This window comes from Hypomesus transpacificus, chromosome 7 (assembly GCF_021917145.1).
Source record: "Hypomesus transpacificus isolate Combined female chromosome 7, fHypTra1, whole genome shotgun sequence".
NCBI lineage: Eukaryota > Metazoa > Chordata > Actinopteri > Osmeriformes > Osmeridae > Hypomesus > Hypomesus transpacificus.
The window spans coordinates 2,770,547-2,795,431 of NC_061066.1; the positions used below are offsets into that span (position 1 = coordinate 2,770,547).

General features: G+C 46.6%; 3 protein-coding genes and 2 non-coding genes across 5 annotated transcripts; 1 reads left to right on the plus strand and 4 right to left on the minus strand.

The window, feature by feature from the left end:
- Positions 1-1,153: 1,153 nt before the first annotated feature.
- LOC124469364 (carcinoembryonic antigen-related cell adhesion molecule 5-like) lies at positions 1,154-6,450 on the minus strand. Its single transcript, XM_047022600.1, has 7 exons — positions 5,777-6,450; positions 5,448-5,504; positions 4,863-5,111; positions 3,712-3,960; positions 1,847-2,107; positions 1,544-1,661; positions 1,154-1,325 (listed from the first exon to the last, which is right to left on the minus strand). Exons 1-6 carry the CDS (start codon positions 5,829-5,831, stop codon positions 1,573-1,575), a joined length of 960 nt encoding a protein of 319 aa, XP_046878556.1. The 5' UTR covers positions 5,832-6,450; the 3' UTR covers positions 1,154-1,325; positions 1,544-1,572.
- Positions 2,730-2,870, plus strand: LOC124469823. Its single transcript, XR_006956337.1, has one exon. It is a non-coding gene; the product is annotated as a U4 spliceosomal RNA (small nuclear RNA).
- Positions 3,211-3,351, minus strand: LOC124469824. Its single transcript, XR_006956338.1, has one exon. It is a non-coding gene; the product is annotated as a U4 spliceosomal RNA (small nuclear RNA).
- Positions 6,451-6,548: 98 nt separating the features above from the next.
- LOC124469362 (mitogen-activated protein kinase 12-like) lies at positions 6,549-11,660 on the minus strand. The gene is made up of 12 exons (XM_047022598.1): positions 11,269-11,660; positions 10,365-10,494; positions 10,036-10,094; positions 9,732-9,843; positions 9,464-9,493; positions 9,059-9,106; positions 8,594-8,708; positions 8,180-8,251; positions 7,893-7,972; positions 7,674-7,752; positions 7,274-7,447; positions 6,549-6,744 (listed from the first exon to the last, which is right to left on the minus strand). The coding sequence occupies exons 1-12, from the start codon at positions 11,385-11,387 to the stop codon at positions 6,668-6,670; spliced, it is 1,095 nt and encodes a 364-aa protein (XP_046878554.1). The 5' UTR covers positions 11,388-11,660; the 3' UTR covers positions 6,549-6,667.
- Positions 11,661-11,901: 241 nt separating this feature from the next.
- Positions 11,902-24,765, minus strand: mapk11 (mitogen-activated protein kinase 11). The gene is made up of 12 exons (XM_047022599.1): positions 24,369-24,765; positions 18,561-18,690; positions 18,010-18,068; positions 17,535-17,646; positions 16,878-16,907; positions 16,313-16,360; positions 16,064-16,178; positions 15,752-15,823; positions 15,117-15,196; positions 14,667-14,745; positions 14,262-14,435; positions 11,902-13,855 (listed from the first exon to the last, which is right to left on the minus strand). The coding sequence occupies exons 1-12, from the start codon at positions 24,479-24,481 to the stop codon at positions 13,782-13,784; spliced, it is 1,086 nt and encodes a 361-aa protein (XP_046878555.1). The 5' UTR covers positions 24,482-24,765; the 3' UTR covers positions 11,902-13,781.
- Positions 24,766-24,885: the final 120 nt, after the last annotated feature.

Here is a 24,885-nt window from a genome sequence, read left to right on the forward strand (position 1 = left end):
ATACTGGAGGTCACAGACAAAAGATGTAATCTCTGTTCTCTTGAAAGGATGATTTACTGATAGGAACTGTGCGCTTTCAGTCCCTTTGCTGTTGTTTGTCAAGAGAGAAATGGTTCCTTTTTCAATCGTGACTACGTTGGCAAAGAAAGTTTTAAAAGGTAACTTGTGGATTCATATTGAAACATGGATTCAATTATTAGGTTGATATTGCAACAATGTTAGACATAATAATTGATTATTAAATACTATAAGATGAATTAGGCCTGTAATGTAAATAGGTTGTTTAAGTCTTTCGCACTTGTTTCTGTACTTGCTGGGAGGGGAACGCAATGATCAAGTCTACGTTTTAAAATACAAAAAAATACAAAAATATTGAGAGTTAAAAGGCTGCCCAATTTGATCCAAACTAGATTTCAGTTATTTAATCTACAATTGTGGTTGAGAAAAAAAAATGGATTGAGTGTTTAGTAGTGTTTACCTATGTGCCAGTTTAATAACAGGGTGGGCCCTAGGCAGTGTGCCTCTGATTTCTTCCTGGGTTGGGATGCAAAGCATCAAGTTGTGAAAGCACCATGCGTAGAATTTTTTAATTGAGAGTACCTCTGAATATGGTCTATGTGAACATTTCATTTTACATTCGATCAATTTAGCTTCTATCCAAAGACCGCTTTAACAGTGTACTCCACTTGATCAGCTGTCTACTATCTACAGTAGATGACTTCATTTTTAATCCAGACACATCACATCAGCAGACTTGAAGTATTGTGAATTTATAGGGAGAATTACTTACAAGACGTTAAGATTTTAAATGGCTTACTTGGCCTAAGCTTGTGAGCTAAACAGGGTCTGACCCACAAATATATTTCATTGGACAATCATGGCTTGGCTAATTTACATTTACATTTAGTCATTTAGCAGACGCTCTTATCCAGAGCGACTTACAGTAAGTACAGGGACATTCCCCCCGAGGCAAGTAGGGTGAAGTGCCTTGCCCAAGGACACAACATCATGTGGCACGGCGAGGAATTGATCCGGCAACCTTCTGGTTGGCTAATGTTTGTGTGTGTTCATGATTCTTTTTCAAATGTTTGAATATCACAGAAAGTGACACAAAAGCCCCATAGAAAGCATTACACAGGAATCGTAATGGATAACATAATTTTGCATGTACAATAAAGTTCTTTATTGAAGTTTAGCAACAGTTGTTTTGCTATCAGACTTACAGTAGATATATTTGGGAATTACAGAAGTCAATTGTTGTAATATTAATTATTATTATTATTTGAATGTAGAAAATATTATGCTGGAAACTTCAAGGCTTAGTTCTGTAAAAAGAAGAAAGCATGTACACATTTTCAAAACAATAATTTTTATACATTGCCTAGTTTATAGGCAGCTCTCAACATAATACTAAACCTCTTTACATCATCAGCAAATACAGTTAACATCATGAAAGGGAGGGTGTTGTCGGTGGCAACACGTACCTCGCCATGACTTTCAAATTAAACAAATAGATTTGCTCCAATATGCCCATAATGCTCACCTCTTGGTGCAATGCTGCCTTTTACTGGGCTATAGGAGTATTACACTGACAAGAGTTAATGCAAACAGCAGCAATCCTAAAGTCAGCTCTGCTCGTGTGGCCATAGACCTACCATAGGCTGGGGTAAGAACAGAACACAGGAGAGATATTACCAAACATATGGCTGATGATGCTGAGCTGTACCCATTCAATTCATTTGACCAAATCTAACTATACTTGCATTTCCATTTTTTTGATGGAATGTCACAAAGGGCTTCAGTCACCCACAGATCAGATCAGATCAGAAAGATCAGCTTTACTCACGTCCTTCCAACGATACAGCCTTGGTAGCTGACTTTGCCTGTCCGGAGACAATGTTTTGTGCCTCGCACAGGATCGTGTCTGACTTTGTTCTGTCTGATATAGTGATGGCCATGTATGACAACCTTTGTCCCTCCATGGTATGTCCGTCTACGAACCACAGGTAGGCACAGCTTGGGCTGCACTCAGCATAGCACCAGAAGGTGGCCTCTTTCCCGGGCCTTACATAATCCGGTCCCTTGATGGTGACATCTGAGGGACCATCTGAGACGAACAAGCAAACAAAACATGTTTTGTAAAACATAACCCAATAACCATTCCAGCTCCCTCACTTCACTTTATCCTCTTAGTTTAGCATAAACTGACCTGTTTGATATATCCAAGCACTTTCATCTCTAGACAACTTTGACAACACAAACACATTTGATGAAAACAATAATAACATTATAATCATTATAACTGACTGAATGTTGTGAATCTGAAGGAGGGGGGGGGGGGCGGGGGGGTAGGGAGGGAGGGGTGGGGGGGTAGGGAGGGAGGGACGGGGGGGTATGGAGGGGGGGATGGGGGGGGGGGGTAGGTGGGTGGGGGGGTAGGTGGGTGGGTGCGGTTTAGTAAATGCCAGTATTTTAGTAGTAGTAGTATATTTGTCAAAGACATGCTGCTTCTCCCACCATGCATTGCAATACAGATTTACTTACTTTCGTACATACATTTTAAAGCTTAACAAAACTCACAACTGCTAAATAACTGAATGCACACATTGTAATTCATATATTCTAACCTGGCTCTGTCTTAGAGCTGTAATGGATGAGTTTGGTTGTACACCGTGTCTGGGTCTGGGGTTTGGTGTGGTGTGGAAACATGGATGGCACACTTACAGTTTATCTTTGCGCAGTGGCAGTATCGTAGCCTATGAGGTTTATCCGAGGCGTGGTTATTGCTAGTTGAAAACTTTACCCAATACCCCGCTGTGACGACTTGAAATATAGTCGGCATTGGCAATTTTTTGAGGTCTCTATGGAGACCAATTTCTCTGTTGAAATCAATGATTGGAAACTGTTAATAGTACCTAGTGTTTTGATGTAACTTATTCCATCCGTGATGAGAGTAGGTACATGATTTGATGTGTAGTCAGGTTAGTTTGGTTCTGGTTATATTGCATACAATTAGTTACATATGATACGAACCTCATTTTACGGATACCCAATGCGATATATGGTCTTATATGCAATATAACCAGAACCAAACTAACCTGACCATACATCAAATCATGTAACTACTCTCATCCGCAGATGGAATAAGTTGCATCAGAACACTAGGTACTACTGACAGTTTCCAATCATTGATTTCGACAGAGAGATTAGTCTCCATAGAGACCTCAAAAAATTGCTAATGCCGACTATATTTCAAGTCGTCACAGCAGGGTATTGGGTAAAGTTTTCAACTAGCAATAATCACACCTCGGATTAACCTCATAGGCTACAATACTGCCACTGCGCAAAGATAACTTGCATGTGTGCCAGCCATGTTACGAGACCACACCAAACCCCAGACCCAGACACGGTTTACAACCAAACTCATCCGTTACAGCTCTAAGACAGAGCCAGGTTAGAATATATGAATTACAATGTGTGCATTCAGTTATTTAGCAGTTGTGAGTTTTGTTAAGCTTTAAAATGTATGTACAAAAGTAAGTAAATCTGTATTGCAATGCATGGTGGGAGAAGCAGCATGTCTTTGACATGTAAATACTGGCATTTACCAACATGGCCGACCACCTTAGTCTTGATGTACACATGGCTGAGAAGACAAGGTAGAACAAAAAGAAACTCAGAAGAGATGAACTTCAATTCCGTGTGACCTACATGCAACGTTTAAGCTTGCCATGGCGTATAGGCCAGACACACTGTTGATGGCCTTGCAGGTCAAGGTCCTCTCCTTTGCCAGCTTTTTGGCGGTAATGGAAATCTCATTCCCATGCCCCCCAAGCCACCGGGACCCAAATCTCCAGGTGAAGTTGCACGAGGGACGGCAACTAGCGTAACACAAGAAGCTTTGTTTGCTTCCTGGAACCACCAGCTCTGGGCCGTTAATGGAGACGTTGGCAGGTCCAGCTGGAACATGACATGCATAAGAAATTGGTGAATCAGGGTCCAGCCATGCTTTTCAGTGCACAGACTTGACACTTGTTACAGAAGCACAGCTACAGTTTGTTAGTCCAAAGCAAAGTATTGGTTTGTCAGTCCAAAGCAAAGCTACTGCCACACCTTTAAACAAACATGCAGAAGCGGATCTGAGCGAGGTTAGACACCTCCACAGAGACATGACCTCTCATCTTAGAAGACGCAAACACACTGCGTGATAAAACCGATACAAATAAATTGAATTCTTCATCTTAATTTACAGGCACACATTTTCAACTGGCACCTCAGTGTTCTGCCAAGCTTATCCACGTCACTTATCATCAGCATCTATGTTTAACAATACGAGACAAAGGAAATTGCTGTTGGCCACACTAAGCACACCGCGCCATGACTCAGGGAAACACCAAGCAATCAGCTGTGAGGTGAGTGTTGTTGACTTTGGCTCAGTGGTAGATCATTTGACTGCAGATCACTTTGGATGAAAGTATCTTAATAAATCATAATAATTATCTGGGCCATTCCAAATTCCAGGAATTCTATCACAGTTGTATTAAATAAAAGTCTATGGAAAGGCCCTGTCCAAACAAACTGGAGAATTTTGTGTACTCTGGTAAAACTGAAATATCAAGTATGTTGGAAAAATAAGATTGCAGTAATAAGACATGTTGGAATAATAATCAAAATATCCTGGCGGCACCACAATCACTGTATTCTGCTTAACAGTGGTTTTAAAAACTGTAAATGTATTGTACATGGCCATAGACAGAGTATATATAGTTATAATGGGGAGAAGAGGTGCTGAGCCTGAGAACCACTGTTCTAGAAAGCACTTTCCCTGTTTTAGACATCCTCGGTTTTTATCAAAGACCCACCTAAGACCTGAACCGTCTTTGCGGTCACTGAGGCGTCCTTCGACACAGTGTCCCTTGCTGTGCATTCGATGGTCATGGACTCCACCCACTGGCGCACGGTGAAGGAGAGCTCGTTTCCTGGGCTGCTCTTGCCGTCCACACCCAGGGTGAAGTTACAGGGTGGGGAGCACTCAGCGAGACACACGTAGCTGCACGGCACGCCCACAGTCACAAAGTCTGGTCCAAAGATGGTTGGCTTCGAGGGAGCGTCTGAAAATTACAGTGCACAGTACAGACCTGCAATTGATGTTAAAACGACAAGAATGGAGAGCGTCTAAAAACCTAAAGTGAACAATACAGTCCAGTATAATACAGAAATGTCAAATGATTGATAAAGGATTATAAGGTTGCAACTAGAGAGGTGGGTTTAGCTGTCTGTTCAACAAAAGAGTACCAGCTACTGTAGATATATCACCACATACGCCCAAAGACTCAGTTCAGCTGTATAACTAGTCCTTGTGATCATGAGCAGATGGGTAGAGTGTGGTCCATTCTCTCTCAGTGTGTGTGTGTGTGTGTGTGTGTGTGTGTGTGTAGATTACTTACGGGAACCAACACCTTCAGCCCGATCAGAAATCTCCCCACCCCTGGTTGCAACTGCTCCTGCCAACCCATGACAAGAACAGCTTCACATCAACACAACCCTGACTGTGCTTTACACACAAGATAAGCTGTGTAATACACAAAACCATTGTACATCCAATAAACCGCCACACACTCACTGTACACAAGATAAATGGTCACACATACACTGTACCGAAAATAAAGTCACACACACACAGAAACACAATGAGCACAGACGCACATGCTGTACCCAAACTGCCACACACAAACATACACTGTACACACACACTGTTCACATCGACCTGTACCACCTGTCAAGAAGGCAAGCAGCAGCGACAGACCAAGCCGTGTGTGTGGGTTCTCCATTGTCCCCGCGGAGCTAGAACGATGTGACTACCAGGTAGTGAAGGACAGGTGTGCTGGGGTGTAGACACAGGTACAGGTCGACGACTCAATAGTCCTTATCAGGGAACTAATCCTGAGCAAACCTGCCCTGCCTTCATCCTGGTCATCTCACCGGTCTGACCACCACATCCACATCACCTCAAACGTGTTCTACATTGGCATGTGAGGGGGAAAAGAGCCATTTTCAGTCGTTTTTTTTCCTTTTGTGTGGTGTATATAAAGAGTTGACCGCCCTTTTAGTATCAACTCAATGGGCCTTTCCTGTTTAATTCAAGCTTACATAAAATAAAATACTTTAGGAACATTTCTTTACTTCTAACATTTCTCATAAGACAGTATTCTGTTCTGTGGCGTTGCTTATCACGCGGTTTTGGGGGCTGGTTTAATTTTATTCTCTTGTCAAAGTCAAATACAATATGTTGGAGTCATTCGTTTTATCGAAGTAGTTGGCATAGCCTAGTTGGTCAATTGACAGGTGGACGTGCAAAATGTGATCTCGAGGTTTGATGAAAATGTGACGGTGATACATAGAGTAGGGCCGACGCATCATGTTAAAAGGACTCAAAATAGGGTGTTTTTCTTTGCTTAATTGTTTTACAAACAATATCTGTAGTTGTATCATAGTGGAGCTCAGACTAAATGCTGCTGATGCCTACAACATAAGAAACATTCATAATATATTTGAAAATGTCTGTTTATTCAGCTTAAACTAAAAACCATCTTAATTCTGTACAATCATATTACATCTGTACAACAACACAATTATCATTGACAGGTCAGCATAGTGTGTGTGTGTGTTAGAGTGATGTCTCTTTGGCGTCTTTGGTTTCTGTCACTGATGGCCGGAAGGTCAGAATCTCTGTAAATGTGTGACCTGTACAAGGAAATGAAACAATGTTCTGTAATCAACTCTCTAATCGACACTTAAATACTTTGGAGATCACATGACAGGTTTGAAAATCACATGACTGGCTTCCTACAGTATCTACATGAACTCTGCTTCTCTCTGACCTCCATTAGACCTCCCTCCATCCCTCCGCTATATCCCTCCATCATTTTGCTTCTCTTTCCCTTTCACTCTTTAGCTCCCTCTCGCCATCCCTCCATGTCCCTCTCTCCATGTCCCTCTCTCCATGTCCCTCTCTCTCCCCATCCCTCCATGTCCCTCTCTCCATGTCCCTCTCTCCATGTCCCTCTCTCTCCCCATCCCTCCATGTCCCCTTTCTCTCCCTCCATGTCCCTCTCTCCCTCCATGCCCCTATCTTTCTCCCTCCATCTCCCTCTCTCCATGTCCCTCTCTCCATCCATCCATGTCCCTCTCTCTCTCCCTCCATCTCCCTCTCTCTCTCCCTCCATGTCCCTCTCTCCATCCCTCCATGTCCCTCTCTCTCTCCCTCCCTTACGTTTCCACTGCTCCAGGGGCAGGTCAGTGTTGTCCATGGAGTGGTCGTAGGGTTGGGCCTCTGTCTCCTCTTCTGGCTCTCTGAACTCGCTGAAGAAGGGCATGGCTAACGCTTCCGACGCACTCACCCTCATCTCTGGGTCCAGCAGCAGCATACACTCCAGAACACCTACCGCTACACACACACACACACACACACACACACGCACACACATCAGGACAAACGCAAACACGTGTAACAGATTCACACCATGACACACATGTAGCACAAACGCAGCCACCAAACACACACCTTGTTACAGACAAACAATTGAATGACTTAACCAATCTAAAACTATTTGATTTATTTTTTACTTTTAGTATATGCTATGGATTCGTGTTTTAATCGTGTTTGTGATTACCTTCCGAGCTTGTTTTGGAGAAAAGCATGTGCAAATCTTTCTTTTGTACTTTGGGTAAACTTCTGATGTAGTTTTTGGCCTGTAGAACAAAGCAGTAGAAATACACATCAACATGTGTATCATTGCAAGGGAGATTGTGTGTGTGTAGGTGTCAAGGAAGTGCATGGATGTGCGTATATGTGCGTACGCGTTAGTGTGCGTGTGTGAGTGAATTCTCACATCTTGGCTCTGCAGCTTCAACACAAAATCAGCAGTAGGCGTACCGGTCACCTTCATGATCTCCTTCAACTGGTCCAGGTCTGACATCACCAGGGGTCAAGGATCACAGAAGCTTAAGCACACACATCATTACAGACGCCACAGGAAATATGACCCTGGAGGCTGAACTGGGACCTGTACAACTATGAAGCTTCTAATCTAATCAAACTGATATGTATATGATCAAACTGTAGATGACATTAGCCACATGGACAGGATGGTGTACTATGGTCAGTGATGAGGGATACGGTCATTTCCTTTAAACAGCGGTTTCCCCAAAAGCATCTCTGCCATGATGCAGCCCACTGACCAGATATCCACTAAAAGATACAAAATATAGAGAAAGAAAGAGAGGGGGGGAGAGAGAGACAGAGAAAGAGGGAGAGACAGAGAAAGAGTGAGGGAGACAGGGAAAGAGAAATAAAGAGAGGGAGGTGAAATATCATCACTTGACAAGTAGTGCCAGCTTGTGGACATATGTAGTCAGAAATCACTGTGAAGGTCCCTTTGTGGGTGTGTGTGTATGTGTGTGTGTGTATATGTGTGTGAGCGTATATTGGTTTAACTATTCACAAAAGGAAAATAAAAATATTGATTAGTGAGGTTAAACAATTGTGTGTTGTTTAAGAATGAATGTATGTTTATGAGTGTGTGGGACTAACCGGTCTGTGTGTAGTGCATCCAGTTAAGGATCACCTCGGGGGCTCTGTACCATCGGGTCACCACATACCCGGTCATCTCTGTGTCTGCCTGCCTGGCCAGCCCGAAGTCCAAGATCTGGGGGGGGGGGGGGGGTATAAAGTACAAAATACCTAACTACTAGTTTCAGACCACAGAGGAAGCAGAAACCGGTACTTTCACAGTTTGTGAAAGTGAAGTTTTCACTTGTGTCTGAGTGCTAGTAAGGGTTAGCTGAATAGTTTCAGGCAGTGTTAATGAATGAATAAATCTACTTATTTGGCCTCGCTGAGCACAGGAAAAATCAGGTCACAAGCAGACATTTAGTGACATCATATGGTTGTGTACCTGAACTCTACAAAGTGAATCAAAACTAATGTATGATTACACAGATGTGAGATCTGTGTTATTATTCATTCTTTAATTTAAATAAAATTATTGTTGCGTACCTTCAGCTCACAGTCTTGGTTGACTGACAGATTCCCTGGTTTGAGATCCTGGAAAGTTCAAAAGAATCAGTTGATTCAGACTGAGAAACCGCTGACAGCACTGTCACACACACACAGTCAACCACACAGTCTTTCTTTTGCATACACACACACACCGCTGCTGTTTCTCTCTCTCCCTCTGTCTCTCACACACACACACACACACACACACGGTCTCTCTCCCCAGTCTCTCTTTCACACGCACACCGCCACTTTCTCTCATACGCACACACAGTCTCATAAAACCCATACAACCACACACACACACACTCATGATTAAGCCACTGCTGTGGGAAACCAGATGAATAGGAGTGGGGGTGCCAAAGAGCAAGCACCCCACCCCCCGATAGGTCAAAGGTCACACACCCGGTGGATGATCCCTGCTGAGTGGATGTACTGCAGAGAGGAAGAGGACACAAAGACTTAGTCAAGGATATTACTAACAAGTATATTGTTTATATCTGAATGATGCTGTATGATTTTGTGTGTGTGTGTGTGTATATATATATATATATATATATACACATACAGTATATCCAATATGTGTGCAAGAGTGTACACTGTATGTCTGTGCATCTTCATGTGCGTGTGTACATATGTGTGTCCGCATGCATGCATGTGGATGACATCTAACCTTTAGTCCTTTCAGCATTTGATAGACCAGGAACTGAACTCTGTCCTCAGTCAGTCTCTCCAGCTTCATCAGTTTCCCCAGGTCTGTTCCCATGAAGGGCATGACCAGGTAGCTGATAGAGAGGGATATGGGGGATTCGAAAGAGAAAGAGAGAGGGGGGGAGAGAAAGAGAGAGAGAGGGGGGGGGGGGGAGAGAGAGAGAAACAGAGCTTCATAATTAATGATATGAATATTTTCATATTCTGTATTTTGTAAATGTACTCCAATATAAACATGAGAGGCTTTCAAGAACGTAAAAACGTACAAGTCATGGAATCTGTCCAATGAGATCTCAGAGGTGAACACATCGAGAAGGCCAATCACCTGAGAAGTCGCAGAGAAAGCACAAGGTTAAATTTAATCACACACACACACCTCACACACATACTACTCACACAGACACACACAAACAGACCAATATAATATAAATATGTCTCTGCAATGCTCAAGATAACTCCTGACTAACTGCTTAGAAAGGTTTCATATGTAAACGTGCTGGAATGGAGATACGTTTTAGGGTTGTTATGGGATGGAGGAGGTGATAGTGAGAGAAAATCTAGTGTTCTATTGGAGGACAGTGAGAGAGGTTCTCACGTTCTCATGCTTCATGTGTTTAAGGAGGCGTAGCTCCCTGTATGCTCTCTTGGCAAACAGCTTGGACTGGAAGGGTCTGTGCAGCTTCTTTATGGCCACTCTCAAGCCTGACCTGCGATCCAGAGCTGAGCTGCCAGGGAGGAAGACAGACACCATAAACCAGTTAGTCATCAGAGGAAATGATCAGAATTTAATTCAATTTATTTCCTTGTGTTAATCTTCTGAGGAAATGATCAGGACATTTTGAACTGTAATACTTGGTTATGTTTGAGACTTTGTTTTAACATTAAGTGCCTTTGATGGGATTTATAGTGTGAAATGTGTCCTAAAATCAGCATTGACTAGGCCCTAAACAAGTTTGTGTTTTATTGGTAGACTAAACATAAATTGCCTAGTTGGATACAAATGTAAGCTATTAAACTGTCACACGAAAGAAAATGTAATGGCTTCCTTTCTTTTCTGCCAGCCCCTGGTCTGGCGGTGTTGAAGTTTAATGGAAGTTCCTCAGCTGGCTCGAGCCCAACAATGCACCAGTGGGGTTTCTTTGTTATGCCCACAGCCCAACTTCACAAAGACAGATATTTCCTTCTCGATATGGCTTATAGGTTCATCAGCACGCAAAAACGATGTGGATGATTTTAGTGTACACGATATCTCAGATGGGTTGATGGCTCAATTTAGACGTAGTGACGCACATTCCACGTCCTTTCAAGTACGTCCATGCACCCATTGTTGCCAGTCGATAAACTTGCACCAAAGAACTTGACGCAGACGCGCATTAGTTATTGTTGTCGAAGCAAACTGTATCTTGACATCTTCTACCAGTGCATACATTTTCCTCCGATAAAGCAATAATATCAAACAATTGTTCAAATACAGTATGTCTTAGTTTTACTGAACTTACCATACAGTTCCGTACGCTCCCGTTCCCACCTGCTTTAGTTCTCGATACCGCTCTGGAACCTCCCATGCCGTTTTGTTTACCTCCTGACGGTAAAATCCAGTCCGCGAGCGGATTGACATATCGATTAATCCAGGTCGGTAGGTCGCCGCTCACTTGTAATATAATTCTAAACACACTGTTGTGTTCATGAGATTTATATCTCTTAACACCAAACGACCCTCGACAACACTGGTCCGACAAAATGCGCAGTGCGCCCCGTTGGCCAAAAGCGGTCCTCAGTGACGCAAAAGATAATTTCCTGGTGTTGACCACCTTTTGCCAGCGACTACTGGCTACAGATAGGCACACCCCAAACCGCCTGGTTGCTACGGCCAATCGATGGGCGTGTAGGTTCATATTATGTGAAGTAATTGATGGAAAGGCTGTTGTTCCTGTTGTCATGGGATTGTGTGACGCGAGTGGCCGGGAAAGATAGTAATGAAATGCTATTTTAGTCCCTGCCTTAATCCACTGGAAACTTCCGTTTTGCTGACAGTTTATTATGTCTTGTCCCCCCACAGACAACAATTAGACTGATTCCTGTCCAGAAACATGCTCTGCCACAAACAAACTGACAGAAACGTCCATGATAAGGAACTTTGTTTTTATTGAGGGGAGCAGAATGGTAGTCAATTTGAAGAGTTCCAGGCTTTGAGGGAGTCTTTTGCTGGCTGGAAGAACCTGCTGAAGACATGCAAAGCAGACACACACACTGTATAGACCTATGCCATAGGCCATGTCCCATCGGCTTACACTAAAAGTCCAGTGATATGATTTTTGTAACAAAGACATTTGTTAGGTTTGTTTACCCTCCTGTGTGAGTTGATTTGGCATTCAAGGAAACAAACATTTGGTTATAGTGATGTAAATCCATTAAGCAGCCATTTCACTGTTGAGGTTCATGCCGCCATCTGATCAACACAAACATTCTAGAAAGTACACATTTGTTAACATTCATTTTGTTTTCACATCCATCAGATATATGACATCAAAATTTGGTTCACCACACATATCGTACAACATCAACCGTCCTGCGCAGACGTGATCTTAGTTGACAGATGTATTACTGTAAGTGAGGCGTGTGATTGTGGCTGTAGTAATACATACATACATAACAGGCGATCCCAGAGCATGTTACTAGATCCAAAATATGCAATGGATGTGCTATGATATGGGAGCTTCTTCTTTTATTGTTCAAAAACTAGTAGATGGCGATATGCCTCTTGTGCCATTATAATGCCAACTCCTCAGATTCAACTCTTCACTCCGGGTGTGTGTGTGATAGTGGCCAGTTAGTTCCGCCGATCATGTTTGTCTTTATGGTGTTGTTGTCGCTGTTCCATCTGTTAAAGCCCTCTCAGGGGGAATCCTAGTCAGACATGATTCATCTGAAACTGCATGGTAACTCCATCCAGAGTTGAACCTCCTCAGCTGAAAGTCATGGACCTGTATAACCTTTGTCCCTGGAGCTCCAGAGCTTCTGGTGTCCATGAGCTTGTACCAAGTCCAGTGAGTCGCTGAGTGACTGGCAGCTACAATCTGAAAGACCTTAGACACTGTTACCACAAGTCACGACCAGCGCTACGATTGTAGCCAACAATCCGACTCTCCTCAGGTGAGACCTCATTCTCAGAGCGCTTTTAGTAAACAGATATCATCTGGAGGTCTTCAATGACTGCAAGGGGATGATTCGGCAACTGTGGGTTGTGGTGTGGTTTGTATGCGTGGAAGAGCGTTCTATGCTACAGTTTAAACATCAGAGACATAATTGGGTCGGAATCCTCAGCAACACTCCAACTCTGAACCTTTGGTAAGAATGCTGTTCTACCTTGCTGCCACGACGTTTACTGATGACAGAAAGAAAGTTATAAATCACTGATATTGTTTCATGCAAGTCCACTGAGTGGAACAGTTACGGTGGTAATATGGTAATGTATGACCATCTCCATTACAAAGGATTGGAGTGGCTTGATACTTAATTCTGGTGGGACATCTATTGGACAAAACTAGAATAGGTAAGTTTGGATGCTAGTGCTACTTGCTAACTCTCTCTTTCTCAATCTCTTTCTCACTGTCTCTCTTTATCACTGTCTCTCTTTCTCACTCTCTTTCTCACTCTCTCACACTCTTTCTGACTTACAACACCAATCTGAAAATACAAACTTCTTTCCCTGTAATCGTAATGTGCGTATAATTCTCATCCCTTCATGTTCAAATGCAAACCGCCTCTTCCCCGCCCCCTTCACACTTCACTCCTGACGGACAGTCAAACCGACCAATAATCACATTCATCAGGGAGGGGGAAGAGCATGCCCTGGGATACAGCGTTGTCTCTGATTGGCTCGCAGTCTCTCTCGGCTCCTCCCAGACCTGGCTGACTGAAGGACAGGCAGAGACAAAGGGGGGCGGATCTTCTTCAGGAGGCGGGAGAGGGGCGGAGCAGGAAGTGGCAGAGCAGGAAGGGGCGGGGCATTTTACGGCTCCACCTGAAGGTTGTCTGTGTTGCTGACGGGTGGCTTGATCCCGTTCACCTCCTCAAACACCAGCTCTAAGGGGATAAGTGAGGAAGAAGAAAAAAGAGAATGAGATGGGGGGTGGACACAGAAGGGGAGCGAGGGAGGCAGGGAAAGAGATACCAACTCTTGCTATGCTTGAACCTTCTAACGTAATAGATCCTTCTCAGTCTCCACCACCTTTCCTCCAAACATCTTTCCCCCTTCTCATCACCTTTCCTCCCCCCATTTCTCCATCTTCTCCCTCACCTCCTCCAGACATCCCTCCATTCATCTTTCCCTTCCTCTCTGGTCCCTCCTGAGTCTCACCCTCCCTCCCTTATGCCGTCCCTCCATCCCTCCTTCCATGTCACCCTCTCTCCCTTTCCTTTTCTCCATCTCGCACTCTCCATCTTGCTCTCGCCATCCCTCTCTCACTCGGTCCCTCCTTCCCTCTCTCACCCTTCCACTCCTCCAGAGTGCGGTCCTTGCTCTCCAGCGTCTGGTCGTAGGGTGGGGCCTCAGGCTCGTCGTCAGGGTCATGGTACTGGGAGAAGTAGGGATGGGACAGGGCAGCGCTGGCCGAGATACGGCCGTCACAGTCCAACACCAGCATACGCTTCAGGAGGTCCACAGCTAACGGAGGAAGAGGGCGAGAGAGGCAGAGAGAGAGAGAAAGAGAGGGAGAGAGAGAGAGAGAGGGAGAGAGGGGCAGAGGGAGAGAGGGGCAGAGGGAGAGAGAGGGGCACAGAAAGGGGGGGATTAGAGCTAGAGAGGCAGAGAGACTGTGTGTGAAAAGTCAGAGAGACAGACAGAATGAGGGAGGGAGGGAGTTGTTGGAGCCATGTTGATGAAGCTCTCACTCACCCAGCGGGTTGGCTCCTCTGAAGATCTTCTCCAAGTCCTGCTGAGGCATGAAGGGGAGTGACTGGATGTATTTCTGAGCCTGCCAATGAGAATCGATGCATGATAGCAGTTAGCGGTAATTGATTGGTATATAGAAAAGTCAATCATCCAACACGTCCATGAAATTAGCAAGTTAATATTGTTGAATCATCTGCTGCGACAAAGCATTAGCTAGGAACTCATTTCTGGTTTCTAGTCGGCCCCTTTAATCTTTAATCCCTCCATCCGCCCATCCCTCCATCCGCCCATCCCTACATCCCTCCATCCGCCCATCCCCACATCCCTACATTCTTACATCCCTACATATGCCCATCCCTCCATCACTCCATCCCATATCTGCCCATCTTTCCACCCCTCCATCTGCCCCTTCCCCTATCTTTCCATCCGCCCATCCCTCTATTTCTGTCTCACATGTTCAGAGGAGATCTTCTGCAGGAGATCAGGTGTCGGCGTGCCCACTACCTCCATGATTCTCTTCAGCTGGTCGATATCTTAGGAGGGGAGAGGTTAAGGACCAGGACACATAACAATGTCGTTCAGCATTCAGGGCAGGGCTGAGGTCATCAGGGTTGAACATAGTAAAACAGAACCCAAAAGAAGTCAAACACCAGCTCAGAGGAGACGAGAAAAAGGAAGAAAGAAGGGCTGGGAGAAAATGTTGAGTGAGGGAAAAGGGCCGTTAAAGTGGCAGAGTTAGAACACTCGAACACCTCCTGTAAAACAGCCTCATGTAGGCAGGCGGGAGACCCACTACATCTTAGGGGCACTAAATCAAACATACCTCTGTTCTACTCCTCGAACTAAGCATGTGACAGCCGATACAATTCCACCTATTGTGAACATTCCGTTCATTCAGTTCTCCCTGGAAGCTCCCCCTCCAGGGACAAAAGAGGGGAGGGAGTTCTAGATCTCTGGCTGGGATTGAGATGCAAATCCCAGGCCTGCTCTGATGTGGTGGGAATGACCAGAGGCGAGAAAGAAAAAAAAGAGTGTGTGAAGTATATGGTGTCCTCTCAAGTCATTCAGTGTTGTTCAACGAAGGATACAGTCATTGCCTGGAAACAAGACCTTCCCTTTCAGAAGTTCTCCCATGATGCAGCCTACTGACCAGATATCCACTGAAACAGACACAAGCAACAGCTCGAGGATGACAGGCAACTCAGACATTAGCGCAAGCAACAGATACATTCCCACAAACAGATGCACTGTCAACATTAGGCAGTGAGGTGGTCAAGGGCCCACTCCTCACTGCCTAACAGGGGGTCGGGAAACCCTATCCACCCAGCTGTCATTGGATACCTGGTGGCCGCGGACGCAAGGTGGGAGGGACTCGCGTCCTGCCATGCCAGGTGTCTCACCTGTTTGATTGTAATGCATCCAGTTGAGCATGATCTCAGGGGCTCTGTACCAGCGAGTGGCCACGTATCCAGTCATCTCATCGTCTGTCTGTCTGGCCAATCCAAAGTCAAGGATCTGGACAACAGGCATGCAGACAAAGGTTGTCAGGGCAGTTGACTATTTTGGAGTTGGGGGGAGGGTGTGTTGGGATTGTGTTCGAAGGGGGGTAGGGTGAATTGGTGTTCTAGACTGGACTGGTTTGGACTTACCCTGAGCTCACAGTCCTCATTCACGGCCACATTACTGGGCTTCAGGTCCTGGGAGAAACAGAGACATATGAGGAGACAATAAGAAAGAAAGACCCAACAGACAGACAGGAAGTCAGACAGACTGGCAGACAAGCAGTCGGGCAGGCAAGCAAGCAAGAAGTCATACAAACAGACTAGTAGACAAGCAGGCAGTCACACAGACAGGCAGGCATATTAGTCAAGAAGTCAGCAGAAAGACAGACAAGCAGGCAGTCAGACAGAAACACAGAAACACAGAGAGGAAGGGAAACCGCAAGGGACAAAACCAAACTGGCATGACCAAAACACACACTCTGTCGACAGTTAGTCTCCAACACACACATGCATTACACACACACGCGCGATCCTTCACATCCAACACTCAACTCTCAGGTGGGACAAGAAGCCCTAAGGCCCCCTCTATAAACACAGGCGGAAAGGAAGAGAGGTGGAGGAGAGGAGGAGGAGTAGAGGAGGATAGGAGGAGGAGGAGTAGAGGAGGAGGAGTAGAGGAGGAGAGGAGGAGGAGGAGAGAGCAACCACTCACTCTGTGGATCAGTCCGGCTGAATGGATGTACTGTGAAGGGACGGGGGGTGTAGGAGTGGTGGAATGAGAGACAGGGAGGGGGGGTAGGGGGTGAGACGGGAGAGAGATGGGGCAGGTGGTGTGGGAGGAGAGAGGAGAGAAAGAAGACAGGGGTCAGGAGAGCACCCCAGCAGTGGCCTCTGTGGCCCCAGCTTATAAGGAAGTCTTTTGGTGGTTTCCCTGGTAACCAGACTGGCCAATGAATCCTCTAGTCTAGTAGGAGGACTCCTTGTTGTCTTAGCTAGCAACATTGCATTGTCACACATATGTCTCTCATCAGAGGAGAGCATGGACTCCCAGTTTGGTTTCTGGAAATGTGTTTCCCATACAGAAACTCTGAACAATGATGACACCGTTTTCAGGATACTGTGTTTATGATACCAGTATGTGTTACCAGGGTACACATTGAGTAGTGATCTTTCTAGTCAAGGCACTTTCTGTCCTCATAAATTGTACTCAGCAAACATTTGCTAAACAGTGCTTGACATTAGAGTGTGAGGCTTCCCATTCCTCATTCATGTACAGTGTTCAAACCCCAGACCTGACGTGTGACTGTGTCTGTGTGCATAGAAGTGTGTAAATGTGTGTGTGTTTAGTTTCCTGTCAGGGATGGTTTACCTTGAGCCCTCGTAGCAGCTGATAGATAAGGAACTGAACATGCTCGTCGGAGAGGCGCTGGAATTTAACGATATTGTTGAGGTCCGCCCCCATTAGATTGGTCACTAGGTAGCTGAGAAAGAGGGGTGGGAGACAGGAGAGGGAGGGGCGAGTTAGAGTGCAGCGTGGTGACTTTGTCATGGCAACAAAGCCTCCCTCCCACACACAATATTCTGAAAATGGAACATATTGAGATCCAGTACGTCACAATAACCCCCGACCCCCCCCCCCCCACACACACACACACACATACCCACACACACACACAAATTATTACAGACTTCAAGGAGCTCTGAGTGATATTGTATACTTGACCTCTTGGCCCTAAACTTGGTCCTCCCTTGTCGCACTCACACACTCCCTCCCTTCTCACACTCACACACTCCCTCCCTTCTCACACTCACACACTTGTACACTCACACACTAGTACACTCACACTTCATTAAAGTCCTCCAGGGAGGCAGCAGGGGAGAAGACATCCAGGAGCCCTATTACCTAAGGAGAGAGAGGGGGGGAGGGAGAGGAAGACAGGAGGGAAGGGGAAGGGAAGAGAAGGAGAGAAGGAAAGAAGAAGTGGAGACGGGGGGAGGCAGAGGAAGGAAAAGAGAGGAGAAGGAGTAAACAGAGGAGAGGGGAGAGAAAGAGAGAATTTGGAGAAGAAAGAGAGAAGGAAAAGAGAAAGGGACAGGAAGTGAAGACGGTTGGTGTTACACACACTGACGTCTTGACTATTTTTAAGCAACATGATGTCCTCATATTGGAGCAAATGTCGCCACACGCGACATAAACAAGCAAGCCTGCCATGTCTCTTTACTAGGCCACTTCCGGTCCTCACAAGGTTCCTGTGTTTACCACTGCCACCAATATGTGCGCCAGAGAGGGTTTGTGTGTGAGAGAGTGTTTGCGTATGGGTGTGGGTGTAGATGTGTGGGTGAGCGCATGCGTGTGTGTGTGTGTGTGTGGTTGTAGTTGCCGCTGCTCCCTCACGTTCTCGTGCTTCATGTGCTTGAGCAGACGGAGCTCCCGGTAGGAACGACGACTGTGGATGAGAGACTGGAACGGCCTGGACAGCTTCTTCACTGCCACCTTCTGTCTCAGCCTCACGTCATAGGCTGAACTGAGAGGAGGGAGTGAAGGGGGGACATGGAGGAGAGAAGGGAGGGAGGTAGAAGATGGGAGCGGAGAGGTGTGGAGGGAGGGAGGGGGCAAATGCAGGGGAGAGGAGAGGAAGAGAGCGAAAGGGGAGGGGAGGAAGGGAGGGTGCAAATGCAGGGGAGAGGAGAGGAAGAGAGCGAAAGGGGAGGGGAGGAAGGGAGGGGGCAAATGCAGGGGAGAGGAGAGGAAGAGAACGAAAGGGGAGGGAGGGAGGGAGCAGATGGAGAAAGGAGACAGGAATGGAAGGAGAGAAAGGGGAAAACATGATTAAATACATTGTCCCACTTTCTTTTGCATTTTAATGATGATTTCCACATAGATGACTCAGATGAGTTTAGAAATTGGTGTCAGTTTAGCGCCCGTCTGCATATTCTCGTGATGCTGTTTCTGTTTTGCTTGCCATAGGACTCTCACATCCTTACAGTCTTTAAGATAGCCTCAAAGAGGAAGGTCAGACCAGATGCACAGGAAGTAGAACATGTTCTGAAACCCCAAAAAGAGGTGACTGAGAGCCAAGAAGCAACCGAGGAGGGACATGGACATGAACAAGATAAGTACTAATAATGTATTCATTTGGCACTTTTAGACACTTTCATCCAACGCTTTCAACAGTAAAGGGGGGATTCAAAACCTGCATTCTGATTCTGATTCTGCTGCCTGTTCTGCTACTGAGACCCACCCAGGGACATGAGAGAGGAGAGCACACACACAGGCTCTGCAGAAGTGAGAGCAACATCAGATTACACGTCAACCTCGACTCTGGCCTGTCTCATTACTCTGTAAGGAGCATGCAGACATTACTGAGTTCATTACTGAGGTGTTATCTACAGTCAGCCGTGGAGACAGAGCAAGGACACACACACACACACTTAGAGAGAACCCCTAACAGATTGGCTTCAGCCAAGGCCAAGTGCAGCCATTCGGCTCCCAGTCACTGAAGCACCTGCTGGTCTCCACAGATGCTCTTTGCCACATGTCAGCCAAGAGCATAGTTGCTACCCGCTAGCCTCTCCTTCACTAGTGATGTGGTAGTGACAGAAGATGGAAAATGTACTCAAGATGTGTTGTTCTTCGTCAGGTGCGGTGAAGAAGTGGGTATGCCAGAAGTGGGTCCCACTCACATTCCATTAAAGCAGCCTCTGTTTACCCTGGACTACATTACTGTCCCGGACAGAAACCAGACGACCCTGTCTCATTCTCACATGCGTGCCTCTGCCACCTTCCATACATGGCAGTTGTAGGGCTGCATCACTCACCACACCCCATCGGGAACAGGGACAGCTCAGTGGTTAGAGCATTCGATTGCAGAGGTTCAAATCCCACTGTGTATGATGCTTTGGATGAAAGCGTCAGTGAATGCTCAGTGAATACATTATTATTGTAACACAGCCCCAGCCCAAGATATGCATCGATCTCCCCCTGTGTCAGATGTGCGGGGGGGTTTTCTTCTTATTTTCTCCTCCAGCTGTTAATGCTCCTCCTGTTCCAACCCTCAGAGGAGGAGAGGAGAGGGGGAGGGTATGAGAAGAGAGGAGGATGAGAGGGGGAGGAGGAGAGGGGGAGGAGGAGGAGAGGGGGAGGGGTGGCATCATTGCCGGTGCAGTGGCTCTGATGTTAGAGATTCAGCTCCGAAGCATCAAACGACCATATGGGAGTTTTACAGTTTGTCTGTTTGCCTGCCTGCCGGTCTACCTTTCTGTCCACCTACCTGCCTGCCTGCCCACCTTTCTGTCCACCTATCTAGCTTGAATTTTAAACCACGGATGTTTGTTATTATTCCTCTGCATGTTTACCCTGCCGGGCATGTAAATAGCCCCCTAACTGTTCTCATCCATGCGTGGCTGTCACAGTGCCCCCATGCTTGGTAATTACAACCTGCAGCTCCCGTGGATGGCAGGGAGGGGTGGAGATGATGGCTCCACAAGCAAACCCCCTCCCACCCTGGAGAAGACACAAGGCAGCATGCCTGAGGCATGGCTTTGTGGCTGTCTACCTGATTACACCCCCTTTACCCCCCCCCCCCCCCCCCCCCCCTCATGATATGTGTGGCACCACTAGAGACCAGAGGAAACAGAGTAGTAGTAGTAAGTAGTAGAACTGAGTGAGTAGTAAACACCTCACTCAGTTCTCTTCACCCATTGAGAACGGGAGCTGTACGCCGCAACTCTGGAAGCTTCCTTTCAGACATTAAAGGTTTGCAGTTACTGGTCAAGATATCCAGCAGCAACTTCATTTGGGGATGGAGGGATGGAGGAGAGAGAAGCAGAGTGAAGCAGAGTGATTGAGTTAGGGGTTGCAGACTGGAAGCTGAGACGGATGTCGGAAATGCTATCAGACCTGAGAAAGTCAGATCATTGTTTCAAGGATGACAACACTTGTGTGGTCATATCCGTGCACGTGGGTGAGTTTGTGTGTGCCTGTGTGAGCAGGTGTGTGTGCGTGTATTGATCCCAGTCTATGGCTGGAAGATTGAATGCATATTATGTATCAGTGCAATATGCTTTCCCAAGTCAGTAAATAGCTATTTTTACAACCTTTACCCCCCCCACCCAGTCCTCCTCTGCTCCCTTTGATATTTGATGGGCTGGTCTTATCCTTGACCCCAGGCAAACAGTCCCAGGAGAGATGCAGGAGATCTGAGAGACCAGCAATAACTGCAGTCCTGTCCTCTTGCAGAAGAGGTACCACCCCTAGACCCCCCTTTGCTATCCCTACCCCCCGAAGCAGACCACAGACTTTTAAACCTGTCTCTCCCACAGCCAACCCCCCCCCCCCAGGCCCCACCCCTCACCCCCTAGTCCCTAGACCTCAGACCCCACCCCCACCCCTCACCCCCTAGTCCCTAGACCTCAGACCCCACCCCTCACCCCCTAGGCCCTAGACCTCAGACCCCCCCCCCCCCCAGGCCCCACCCCTCACCCCCTAGTCCCTAGACCTCAGACCCCACCCCCAGGCCCCACCCCTCACCCCCTAGTCCCTACACCTCAGACCCCACCCCCAGCCCTCTGCAAATCAATCAGGCCTGCCAGGGTCATAAGACAATGGTTTGGACAAAGAGAGGCAGGGCATGGCAGGGATTGTGTGTGTGTGTGTGAGTGTGTGAAGGGACTGAAGAAGCACAGATCAGAAGGAGTGTGTGTTTGTTTGTTTTTGGATGTGTGTGTGTACGTGCATACGTGTACGTGTGTGTGTGTGTGTGTGTGAAGGGACTGAAAAAGGAGAGAACAGAGGGATTATGTGCGTGTGCTTGCGTGTGTGTGTGTGTGTGTGTGTGTGTGTGCGTGGCCTCAGTACTCACTCCAGAGCTAGATGCTGTGAGTCAGTTTGGCCATGACTCAACAGCCCAACAGCAACGTTCTGAACACAAAGAGGCATCAGAATCAAGGAGATTCTATAACTGGTTAAAACTCTAATCTGAAAAAAGACAGTATCACTCTTAGTCTAGAGATAGTGTACTTAGTCCAGACCCAGGTTAGCCCAGCCCTGGAGAGCCATCTCTGAGCTATTTATGTTGATCCAGTGAGTCACAACCTGGTTGGAGTGAAACCCTGCAAAAGGGCATCTCTCCAGGAGCAGGGTTGGAGTGGAAACCAACAATCACATGATCTCATTAAACCTGTCCTCTCAATGGAAGGAACAGATTAGCTCCCTTAATGAAGCCATTAAGATGTTGGACAGTGCACGAGCCCACACCTCTGATTGGTGCCCTGTACCCAGAGGTGGACCACTGCTCATGTTATAGAGAGCATGCAGGAAACACTTGTGGGTGTAGGGTTGCATATGGCTGTGCATGTCATGTAAGGATGTACTGTATTGATATAGCAGACAAGCTATTCCCACTCCCTTGAGCTGTGTATGAAGTCCAGATTCCGCCCACCTGCATCTCTACTGGCTTTGAGGTGCATCCCTGCTGTCTGTCTACCAAGCAGTTGTCCTCACACAACACGACACGTCAGCAGGAAGTGCATGCTAACGTCTCAGGAGATGAACGTTTCTCCGTGGGACAAACCGGGAAATGAGAACACGGGTTGGCATTCTCAGAGGCCTTCATCTGAGCTGTCCAGATCCGCTGCTGACCTCTTTGATCCAAAGGGACACACTAAAGTGCATATCGCAAAGGCAGTTGATCATCGAGAAGATGAGAAGAGTGCGGATCTATCCTTATTCCTCTTCAGGTGTGATGTTCTCCAACCAACATCACCTATTCTCTGCCCCTCCTACACAGTCTGGCAGCAGACACACAGACCCCCCTCCTCGACTCTCATGCTTACCCTAGCAAGCTTAATATTGACTGTGTATATGCCTCTCAGGCTAAAGTGCTGTCACTATGACACCTCACCATGGCAACAGTGGCTTTCTCCAGGCGACAGACTAGTGTATGATTAAAACAATGAAATATTGTAAACCACGTAGATTCATTATGCTCGGTTTGGACAATGCAGGGCAGGGCATGAAAGGGATTGTGTGTGTGTGTGTCTGTGTGTGCGTGCATGCATGCACACATGCATGTGTCTGGGGTGCGCGTGCGTGCATGGTGTGTGTGCATGCGTGCATATGTGTGCATGCATGTGCGTGTGTGTGCGTGTGGTGGTTGGGAGTAAAACCAGACAGTCAGACAGAGAAGAAGAGAGAGAGGTTGTAAGAGTTAATGGATTGATTGATGGGGAAGAAATCAAACAGTGTTCTATTCTAGAGCAATCGATAACAGACTAACCAGGACAACAACATCTAGTCCCAAGAAGATACATTCCAGGAATCCTGACTGATATGTAGACATGTGATGATGTATAATCAGTGCATCACTGAGCCTGAATGAAGAACGATATTCCACGAGAGATTCAGACTGATAGACTTGCTGTCTGCACTAGACTAGCCCCCCTGTGGAGACACTGCTACATGCCCATCCCTTCCAGATGTGTCATGCCTTGCATTCTCTTCCTCTCTTCCTCCTCCTCTCCCTATCTCTTCCTCTTCTCCTTCGCTCTTTCCCTCTCTCCCTCTCCTCCCTCTCTCTCTCCCTCTCTCAACGCCAATTCTTAGTCATCTCCGCTGCCTGTTGGCCCCGTTATCCGCTTCCGAGTCTGTCAGACTGGGCAGTGTGTGGGCGCTTATAAACAGCTACTCCCGTGGGTTTCCGATGGAGCGAGGATATATGAGGCTACATGATTTTAGCGTGATAGTTTCTCTCACACAACCACAGGACGCGCGCGAAGAAGAGTGGGGTTTTCGTTTGAAGACGGAGACACTGACAGCGTCGGTTTACAGTCATCATAGCACTGCAGCTGTCTGCTGCTTCCCGTTCAACGACGCCCAAAGTGTTTGAATGGACAGAATCAATATTAGAAAGTGTGTTACTCCCCATAACATTGACCAGTGCACCAAGCAAAGACAAACCTGATGCACTTTAATCGCAGCATGAGTCTAATGATCAAACAAAAACAACAGCAATGAAAGGTTAGGATACCATATTTAAACTAAATGCTTGTAATCTGGTTGAAATGTCATGAATAAGAGATAATACGGATACCATGTTTTCTATTTCAACTAACAATGACACTTTAACAAACATAGCATCACTGTGCATTGCACGGAGAATGGACTTCAATCCAGCCTCGCCCTCCCTCCTCCAATAACACTCACCATACGGAACCGTAGGCCCCCGAGCCCACGGGAGTCAGGTTCTGGTACCGCTCGGGAACCTCCCAAACTGTCTTGTTCAGCTCCTGCCGATAGTACCCCGGTCTGGCTGACATGTTCCCCCAAAAAGTGCGCTAAGGACCGGACGGAGCTCCACTGCAGCCGCGGTACCCTATCTGTCTACGACTGAGGCTCTCTGCACAGACGCTCCGCCGGCCGGTCTCGGTCTCTCTCTCTCACTCACTCTCTCTCTTTCTCTCCTTGTTCCTGAAAGGGGGTTTCTGATACGGATGAGGGCGGCTGAGAGCTTGTAGATTCCAGACACGATGGCTCGTTTGGGGGTGCCATATTAGGGGGATGGGAAGCTTCTCTCCTCTTTCTAAATCATGCCACCGAATGCAAACAATCCACATAACAAATGTGGGATTCGGTCTTTTGAAAATGGTAGGAATAGGATTTCGTATTATGCTTTTTCAGACGTCTGCAGAAAAGATTATATTTAACTTTATGTTTTTTTCTC